Source organism: Terrapene carolina, unplaced genomic scaffold (genome assembly GCF_002925995.2).
Source record: "Terrapene carolina triunguis isolate 2854851 unplaced genomic scaffold, T_m_triunguis-2.0 Scaffold229, whole genome shotgun sequence".
Classification (NCBI taxonomy): domain Eukaryota; kingdom Metazoa; phylum Chordata; order Testudines; family Emydidae; genus Terrapene; species Terrapene triunguis.
In genome coordinates this window covers 3104923-3115635 of record NW_020664580.1, presented here as the reverse complement: position 1 = coordinate 3115635, position 10713 = coordinate 3104923, and the positions used below count along the sequence as shown (strand labels likewise).

The 10713-nt window shown below is 40.4% G+C and overlaps 1 protein-coding gene across 2 annotated transcripts in view; it reads right to left on the bottom strand.

Annotated features, from left to right (window-relative positions):
* Nucleotides 1–246: 246 nt before the first annotated feature.
* The window catches only part of INVS (inversin), a 203367-nt gene continuing 192900 nt past the window's right edge, over nt 247–10713 (bottom strand). For both annotated transcript variants that reach the window (XM_024193599.3, XM_024193600.3), the window contains exons 15-17: nt 7610–7842; nt 5449–5529; nt 247–383 (exon numbers count right to left, since the gene is read on the bottom strand). In XM_024193599.3, the coding sequence (XP_024049367.2) occupies nt 268–383; nt 5449–5529; nt 7610–7842 (430 nt within the window). In that variant the 3' untranslated portion in view covers nt 247–267. The remainder of the gene's footprint in view (nt 384–5448; nt 5530–7609; nt 7843–10713) is intronic.

Genomic DNA, 10713 nt, shown 5'->3' with positions numbered 1-10713 from the left:
AACTTGATGAAATTTGAAATTCTGTAATGTCAGTAAATAAATTACTCTTTAATTCTACATTTCATTAGTACAGGAAATGAGTTCAATTCCCTGGAAGTCTGGTTTGGCATATAGCACTGAGATAATACAATAACGGAAAATACCTTTGTTAGCTTAATATTTTGTATACTTTTTTCAATTACAAGCAAGATTTCATACATTCCTGTAGAACTGGGGAGTAGTCTTTAAGTTGTTTTCAGGTTCCCTATTACTACTTCTCAGCTTTGCTTAATGCTTGGGTCTTTTGGTTTTTGACTTTGCAGCAGTGGTTGGTCTCATGTTGTATGAAAACTGCTTCAATTTTCCTTCATTCTCCAGCAGATGAACATACTGCAGGTTGCTTACTGTAAAAACAAAAAATGTCAGTTCTATGGGGTAATATTGATTTTTTTTAAAGAAAAGCTGCAGTCGGCTGTGCATCCTAGCCTTCAAATATGCATAAACTATGAATACTTCGTTGTGTAAATGAGGCCATTTAACAGAAATGTCCAAAATTTCATCAGCATGCCAGAAACAAAACCCTTCTTGACAACTCAGCCTGAGTCCATGGTTCTGTTTCGCTCTATCGCAAGCCGGGGAGGGAGGCACATTCATTACTGCACTTTATGTAAATAGAATTTTCAAAAGTACTTAAGTGACTTAGGCACCTATACCTCTTTGACTTACTTTGCTCTAGCTAATTATTGAAACGTTTACAGGTGACAGGCGTATCACTGACAACTGAACAGCTGGTTTGTTGAAATTGCCCAGGAAACAGCAAGATATTTTGTTTAGTATCGTTTGTGGGAACTTGACGATTTACAAACCTTTCATTTGAAAACAAAACAAGAACTTCTCACAGTGTGCACATGACTGTTCTAGACTTGCTCAGTTTTGAACTACGAGAGCGGAATCCAGCTTGACCCCTGCAAAACCAGCTTCCAAAGTAGGCAATTCCAAACACCCGATATGATAGAAAAACTATGTACAAAATATTATATATCTGACAAACAGTGATGTGGTTTTTTTACCTAGTTCATGATGCAATATGTAAATAACTTCCCTGCCACAAGATGGTATAAAGAATAAAAGTGCACAAGATTGTGATAAAAAGACAGCCATTTACAATCAGTTACTTTAAACAAATACTTCCTGGTTGCAGTTATTTGTCAAACATGGGCTGGGGTGGCAGGGGAACCCTGCTTTCTCTCCCCTTCCCCATGGGCTAAAATAGATTTTTCAAAACATCCAGCGAGTTCCGTTTTTATCCTTTGCCGTGTTCCTCCCCCGCAATCTTGTTGAGCAGTGGCTGTGCTTCCTTCCAGGGCTTGGCTGTTGTACCACACCTGGGGTGTAAGCTGCCTCTTGTCAATACCTTTTTTTGTCCCCATCCCAAAATTTTCAGCCTGCGTACACCAGTGAGGATGTTAAACTAGTTTGGTGCCAGTCTCCAGTTGGCAGATTTGTCACCGTACACTTTTTCACAAGGCACAAGAATGTTTGTTAGTGCCAATATTCTTCTCCTTCCCAGCTGTACCCTTCTCAGAGAGATGAATCAAACGTGAGTCCATTTTGACCTACGCTAGACAACTACGTCAAAAATACTGTTTCTGGCATTAGCCACTGACAGCTCTGAACTTTTCCAACAAACTTAATGTCATGCACGAAGGGCGTCAGATGGAAAACACGTTATTGTCTTTAAGACAGGGGTAAAGTTCCCTAAGCTCCTATTAGGTGAATGAAAGTAGGTACTGTTCTACAGGCACTGGGCAAAGTTCCTATCACTATCCTACTTATCACCAAGTTATGAAAGGTAAAGTCAACTCAAAGCTGCAAAAGAAACCCTTTCTATTTCATAAAAGACAAGAGCAGAGAGATTTGTTGCCCCTAAAACCAAAGAACTAAGCAAAACACTATTTAAGTTTTAAAATCTATCTTCAGCAGTTCCATGACTCAGTATGCAAAGGTGGCAGATTAAACACCTGTCTGGTAGCTTTCTAGGCTATATTGAAAATGACCAGAGGTGTTCTCTTAAATAGTGCAAGGAAGAGCATGTTTGTCTCTTGTGAGACACATTATAACGGTAGATACATTTCTAACTCCAAGGGCAGCGCTGCTTTAAGACTCCCCTGGGACTTGAGAGAGTTCTAAACGAGTCTGAGAGCACCAAGAAAAGAGCCTAGGAACATTTTTAGTTTTCTTTCATTATTGTCCTAACACCAAATATTTTAAATCAAGGAGACAGCTTGTTAGCTACGCGTGGTCTGGTTTTTGAGCCACAGCTGGTATGACTAGAGACCACTCTGGCCGTTCAAACTGACCCTCCGATTTTGCAAAAACTAATGATTGCATCACCCCTGCTACCATTGGTCTAAGCAGTCGCTGAATAACTGCAGACTAGTGCTTTAACACCTGTCCTCTTAGTCTGGTCCACTGTTAGCTGATTGAGCTTGTTCCCAAATTCTAGTCTCATCTCGTTCCTCCTTAGCCATTGCTCCCTGTCCTGCCATCTCTTAAGAAATTCCTTGCCTTCGCGATCTTGAAGCTAATTGCAAACTGTGCTCAGCATCTCCTTCTTTTCTGGTAAATAGGTTCGCTCCCTTTTCGCTGGCCTCATGTCTTACCTTCCAGTCATGATGGCATTTTGTTGCAGTTCTATGCATTTAGCTCTAATTCATCTAAATCCTTGCTCAACCCTGGAAACCAGACCTGCACACAGCGTTTCACGCAGAGAACAGAGATAAGACTTCATTAGCGACACCCAGAAATGTCAGCATGGCTTCTGGTAGCAGTGAGATCTACAACTGTAACTCTTACCTAATAACACCTAGCTTTTATGTGGTGCTTTACAAAGGAGGTCGATGATATTGTCCCCATTTTACAGATGGGAAAACTGAGGCACACAGTTGAAGTGACTTGCCCCAAAGTCACTCAGAAGGCCTGTGGCAGAGCCAGGAATAGAACAGAGGGCCCTAGATCTTAGTTCAATTTATGTGGCCAATGTGGCCACATCCAATGGGCAGTTTTAGCAGGAAGGCCAAGGACTGAATGACTAGGAATAGGAATTACCCGCTCCCACAGAAGCAGGCCTAGCACTGGGGAAAGTACTGCAGAGAACAATCCTATGCTGCCAGGGGCCTGACCTAATCTAGCATTAAAACAGATAGACAATAGTGTGCCTAGCAGCTGGTGCACGCCTTCTGCCACCACAGTGCACCAACAGCAATCAACTGCCCATCTTAGGTTAGTGTATCACTACTGGAGCATAATTTTCAGTTTCATTTAAATGAATTGTTGAAATACTGTTTTTCAGGAGTCTCGGTAACTCCTGAAATTAGGAAAATAGCAGGGCAAAGGGTATTGGCATTTTTTCTCTCTGTAACACTGAGTATGTGAGAAAATGTCAGGGTATAATTCTTCCTTTAATGAACAGGGTCCCTTAACCCTCCTGTTGTTCTCCCTGAGTCCTGGATGCCTTTCAGCAGCAGATCTGGGCTAATGGCTACTTATGAGAACTAAACTGGAAAGGCTGAATAGCTCCCAGTGTAGGGGAAAGTGGTGAGAGGCCATTAGCCCTTTCTAATGGACATCCTGGTACCTGGGGAAAGGGACTGGGCCTGGCTACTTTCCCCTCCATCCCTCACCCTGCGCTGCTGCCTTGAGTGCTGTATGCAGCAAGGCTGCTCCCAAAGGCAGCAGGCTGACGTGAAAGGGGTTTAGGTAACAGTGCAGTTAGACTCCGCAGAGTGATCTAACAGTGGCATTGTGGGCTCTGTGATCCCCAGATCAAACCTGTCTCATCTACCTAATGGTAAGCAACTTGGGGCAGCCACCGTCTAGCACCTAGCAGAAAGGGACCCTAGGCTCTACACTGCAATACAAATAATAAGTAAAAACATTTTTCTGCAGATTCAACATGGGATCTGAGTAAAGCTGGATTCTTTCCATCTTCTGCACTACTGCCGGTAACAGAGATTGTTACATGTGTGCAGCTCCAGTGCCCTCAGTCTCTATTCTCCATTACCCATCTGGAGTAACTCTTGCCCTCAGTGGCTCTGCACAGGTGTAACTGATTAGAACGTAACAAACAATTCTGTAGCTGATGCACAAGGAGGAACAGAACCCAGCTCACTTTGTGAGTTGTGCTGGCTCTGCAGGAGATAGGAGTAAAAAGAAGAAAAACGTGTTTTTATCACTGCAATCTGCAGCCAGGGGAGTGAATACGCTCAGCACACAGATCTAGGGAGGAAGAAGATTCAATTTTTATATAGCACTTTTCAGCATAGAGCAGTGGTGGGAAAGGCAGAATGTGTGGTTGGCCTGGCATCTTGGGGAGCAGGAATGGAAACAGGGCCACAGTAATTAAAAATGAAGAGTAAAGATAAAAATCCACCCCCCTGCACCCTCCAATCCATCAGTTACTCCGTCTAAACATAACATGTGAGTGTGCAGAGTGTATGGCTTCTAGCTGTGGACCATTAAGAGCTGGTGTACAAATGTGAAATAATTGAAAAGGGACAAGCGGCCAGCATCCCCAGCAAGGGTGTGGAGTAATCAGTTCCTGGTTAACACCGGCTGTGCTGTGCAGCAAGGAGGCTGAAGGCAGAGGGCTGCCTTGTAGAGTGCCAGAGGAATTTACCAATAACCTACTTGCTACTAGAGTGTGACTCAGTAGTAGAAAGAAAAAAAAATCAGGAAGAAGAAAAAGTTCTTTCACCTTCACCACCTGTGTAACTGTCTCCCACTGCCCTTCAACTATATAACATCACAGCAACAGGGATTTTAAAAAAGTTTTTCTGCAGGAAGGTACCAGCCAAGCATCACTGGGAGTTGGTTCACAGATATGACATTATAAAAAAGGTCTAACCAGCAAGCCAGAGTGTGTCTGGGCAGTATGGTCAGATGTGGATATCTGTGTCCACGAGCACATATATGCAATTGTACTTGTCTAATTTTTGTTCACAAATTCTCAGTATGTGTAGAAATGCAGTATCTGTGCTTCCACATGGCCACCAGATACTGTGCTGATAAATTAAGTGTGCACAAATATGTGTATACAAATTCAGACAGGTGAGTTTAAACATCTCTCCTTCTCTGTAAACTGCCATCGTATAATAGGGTTTTTCCTACTCTGTTCTTTGCACATATCTTGTTAAACAAACAAGTTAATATCAAAGAAAAAGTTAAAAAATAATACTCAAAAGTCCAAAAGGAGTGACAGAACACAGAGCCCCCGATCTCAGGGTGCTAGCTGTCTAGGTACAATGATATCTTAGACTGGATGTTCACTTGGTTACCTCATTTTTTTTTGGTTTTATTATCATTATTACTATAGTTTTGTTTCCCTCATTTTCCTTTCATATTCAAGCCATCTAAAACGTTTTAAATTCCAGAAATGCTTCCACAGCTTCACTAAGGCCGTACCCTTACCTGAGATCACGTGCACATCAGAAAGCTTATGCTTTGAAGAAGGTCTTGCTGGATGGCAAACTTTCCCTTCTTGAGAGCGCCCTTTAAAAAACCAAACGTGCACATTTTTATAAATTCACACCCAAATATGGTTATGTACAGTTATAGACCATTTCACTGTGAACTGCAGCACTCTCTTAATTTTAAACACAAAGACTTACATTAAAATAATCTTATCATAAAAAGTCTCATAAAACATTTATGATAGAAAATTAATCACACTGTTAAACAATAATAGAATACCATTCATTTAAATATTTTTGGATGTTTTCTACATGTTCAAATATATTGATTTCAATTACAACACAGAATACAAAGTGTACTGTGCTCACTTTATATTTATTTTTTATTACAAATATTTGCACTGTAAAAAACACAATAGTATTTTTCAATTCACCTAATACAAGTACCGTAGTGCAATCTCTTATAATGAAAGTTGAACTTACAACTGTAGAATTATGTACAGAAAAATAACTCTATTCAAAAATAAAACAATAAAACTTTAGAGCCGACAAGTCCACTCAGTCCTATTTCTTGTTCAGCCAACTGCTCAAGACAAACAAGTTTGTTTACATTTGTAGGAGATAATGCTGCCCGCTTCTTGTTCACAATGTCACCTGAAAGTGAGAACAGGTGTTCACATAGCACTGTTGTAGTCGGCATCGCAAGATATTTACATGCCAGATGCGCTAGAGATTCATATGTTTCTTCATGCTTCAACCACCATTCCAAAGGACATGAATCCATGCTGACGACGGGTTCTGCTCAATAAAAATCCAAAGCAATATGGACCAACACATGTTCATTTTTATCATCTGAGTCAGATGCCACCAGCAGAAGGTTGATTTTCTTTTTTGGTGATTTGGGTTCTGTAGTTTCCACATCAGAGTGTTGCTCTTTTAAGACATCTGAAAGCATGTGCCACACCTCATCTCTCTCAAATTTTGGAAGGCACTTCAGATTCTTAAACCTTGGGTCGAGTGCTGTAGCTATCTTTAGAAATCTCACATTGGTACTTTGTGTTTTGTCAAATCTTTGATGACGTAAATAAGAAGCAGGCAGCATTATCGCCTGTAAATGTAAACAAACTTGTTTGTCTTAGCGATTGGCTGAACGAGAAGTAGGACTGAGTGGACTTGTAGGCTCTAAAGATTTACACTGTTTTGTTTTTGAGTGCAGTTATGTAACAAAACAAAAAAATCTACATTTGTAAGTTGCACTTTCATGATAAAGAGATTGCACTACAGTACTTGTATGAGGTGAACTGAAAAATACTGTTTGTTTATCATTTTTACAGTGCAAATAGTTGTAATAAAAAAATAATAATATACCGTGAGCAGTGTACACTTTGTATTCTGTGTTGTAACTGAAATCAATATATTTGAAAACGTAAAATAACATCCAAAAATATTTAATAAATTTCAATTGGTATTCTATTGTTTAACAGTGCGATTAAAACTGTGATTAATCGCGATTAACTAAAAAAAATAATCGTGATTAAAAAAATTAATCATGTGAGATAGATAACTGCTATTAATTGACAGCCCTAAAAATTGTTAATGTGATCCATAATAGCATTTCAAGTAACTTTTGGGTAAATTTTATAGTTTCAACACAAAACGTGGTTAAATAAGTATATTTTCTTTTTAAGTTTTCCATAGTGTTTGGTTGAATAATTACCAGAGTAAACCTGCATCCAACTCAGCATATCTAACACTGAGTATGTGTACTTTAAAAATGAGCAGATAAACAATATCACCTTCTGATCACCACATTACCCCAAATTCAGGTCTGGTGAAATAGAAATATGGGGAGCTGTCTGTCTGTCTGAGGGACACCTGTCATGGAGTAATGATGTGCAGCGACCCATATACTGCTTTAAGGTTAAAAAATCAGGTTTAGAAATGATTTGCTTCTAAAAGTATCTAACCCCCCCCCCTTGGATTTATCTGTGTATTAAAAAAAATGGTTTTCTAGCTCTGGTGCGGCAAATCCCTTAGTAACTTGGGAAGTATTAAATCTATAGCAGATTCCAAAATCTAGGAATATTGTTAGTTATGAAAGCATCAGCAATGGAACACTTAAATTCTGAAACTTTAAATTGCCACCACAACAGAATTACCGTATATCTGCTTAAGGATGGATTGCTTGCTCGTTTTTATGGCTGAGTTGCTTTTATTTATAGATTTTAGGTTTTTACATGAAGACACTGATTTCAGAGGGCCATGGTTCAGCTGTTTCTTCCAAGCGACCTGGATGAAAAAGGCAGCTGTCTCTTGTCTCCATTTGTCTTCATCTTCTTTGCATTGCCGCTCAACACTAAAAAGCTGGACCAACTTCTGTCTTAGCTGGTAACTGGAGAGAAGAGAAGAGCACTTGTTTTAGATGACCTGTTTTAACTTCAGTGTTTTACATGCATCAGTTCACATGGTGGATTACATGAGTAACTGGGAAAACAAAATTCCCACTGATCTGACAACTCACTTGGATGAGGAATGTTTGCTTAGCAGACAGAATAAGACCTGGGTTCAATTCCAGATGTGACCATTAATTTCACACAATTACTGAAGCAGACAAGGATCATGAGTATCAAAAGTTACTCTGGAACTTCAAACTATCTGCAGCCAAAATAATAATAAATAATGTACCAAAAAATCACCAAAAGTGAGGACAATATTAAGAACAAACAACTACATATGTGTGGTGTAATCTATCAATAATACTATCTCTGTTTTCATTGCATTCACAACTGAATGTAGTGGCATAAACTTTTCTGATGCATTCTCCTGCATATTTGCAAATTATTGACACAATATAGGGGAAGATACTCGCTGCGTCTATTTCCTCTTTCTACACAGAACTTGAGAAGCTCTAGGGCCTGATTCTTCACTGCCTTGCAGCTTGTGCCATCATTTATACCTGAGCAACGTGGATGTAAAACGCTACCAGACCAGAATAACAGTATGCACCCAGAGTTCTTCTTACTTCTGAAGGACTCTCAGTCCCTTCCCTGGTTTCTCCAATCTCTTAGTTCTCCCTAAATGTTTCACTCCATCTTTGCTCCCTCTTTCTTTCAGTCTCTCTCCTAGGCTTACCACTGCAGCTGTGATGTGTCACTGACAGTTCACAAACATCCCTTCATTTGGTTAACACTTGCACAGAAGAGCTACATTTTTCCTTGCCTCAAATGTTAGTAGTCTGTGCTGTACTCGCATTTCATACTAGAGAATAAACTGACTGGCCAAATAATCCACTTTAAATCTTCCTGCTATGGCTTTGCCCCAGGTTAACAGTAATTTATTAATTATGACGGTATTTGACACTATGGGGTATAAGATGATATCATTGGTATTTGGCTGCTGGTCTGAAGTGAGTCAGTGAAATCAGTCTAGTTCCCACATCCCCATGAATCGCTATCACACCAGTTGTTGTTTGAGATCCATGCTGGACGCCTCCACAGCGAAGACAAGGAAGGAACGGATGTGAATGGACACAAATCCCCTCTCACTGGGCAGTAATGGTAGCCTTGCAGTGCTGCTGCCCAGGCTGTACTGGCTCTTTGAAATTTGGTTTCTAGCACCTTTTACAACAAGCTCAAAAGTAAAACAAACTAATACACAGAACCAGAAGCAAAATCATTACCGGAACTTGCTATAAGCCATCGGACCAGAAGGAGCATGAGACAGTGGACTGGATGGCTCAAGTGATGGTTAATGAGATCTAGAGCCTTTTACCGCTACAATAGGTTGTCTATTCAAGTCCAGGTGACCAAAAGTTACCAGCAGATGTGCTTTTTTCTGTGGCCTGTGTGAAATGAACTGGTCTCAGGTATGCCTATCACAGAAACCACTGCCATCCCTACCCATGACTGCAGTTGCAGCAGAGGCACAAAGCACTGAATATGCATGAAATCTGAACTACCCTCTCTTCCTCTGTGAGGTTGCTTGCCCATGTCAGATTGGTTTTGCGAATAGACACCACAAGTTTCCAGGGCTGTTATTCTGACACTTTGCACGAGTTCTATATTCATTTAAAAAAAGCCGAGAGAGAACTGGTGAAAAGCAAAGGCTAGTACCGACATGGGGATTTAACTATTCAAAACAGAGCAACACTATAATAGTTAAGTCAAGAAGCAAGTAAATAAACATTTTTGTGGATTTGTTGCAGGACTTCTTCCAGAGACAAGGAAGCGTTATCCATGTATGTGTTATAACTAAGCTCCGGTTACTTAACAATAGGCCGTTACAGGAAAAAACCTGTACACTGCTGGATAACTAATGACTCTTGCTATTAATTTAGTCTACAAAATGCAGAAAAAATGATTGGGTAATAGCTGTTTAACAGCTGAGTGGAAAGGAATGTTAAACTGTACTCTGTGCTTGACAATTACTCCTGTATTAAGTGCTGCAGGTATTTACTGATCTATAAATCAAATGGTCACATGGACATTATATCCCGTCATTGCCATCAAAGACCTCACAGAACCTTCTGGTAGTTTTTGGAGACACACAAATATTGCAGGGAACCAAAGGCGAGGGGAACCTTTGTAGCTGTGCTTCAGCTTATGTGCAAATATTCCACAAAAATGTGTCTATCTGGTTCTGAGTCAAAAAAGAAGGGAAGCAGGGGGTTAAATTAACACACACACACACGCAGTGCTGCGCTAACAAAAATTCAAAGCTCAGGCAGCACACTAGGTGCATATACCATGACTCTGAAGCGTATGTGTAGCAGGAATGAAAATGCGAGCAGTCTATGCGCTCAGGTTTATGGGTAAGGAGGCTCTGAGCTTAAGAAAGTTGTTAGTAAAGTTAAAGATCTGTCTGAAAATAACAGACTGAAGTGCCTGATGCCAGCTGGAGACCTACAGGGACAGCAACCGAAAGATTTCCAGCTTTTGTCAATTCACTGTGGGCCCAAGAGAGCGCCACCAGCTTCAGTGCACCCGACAAGGGAGCGAGGCGGACACAGGAACTGCAAGCCTCGGTGAGCAGGATGAGCGATTGACCTTTGGCAGGCCCGATGCCTTAAGAGACACTTTTGGGGACTAAATTTGTGAAGTTTGTGGACTGTGGGAATTGAAACATTTTTCTGGAAAAGGGAAATTTAACGTGCACCACAGAAATATAAGTTACTAGCGTGCTGTCAGTCCAGAATGCTGAAGGGATGAGCTTGGTTGTATCTCAAACTGTTTTACATTTTCAATAAATACGGTAAATTGACTCT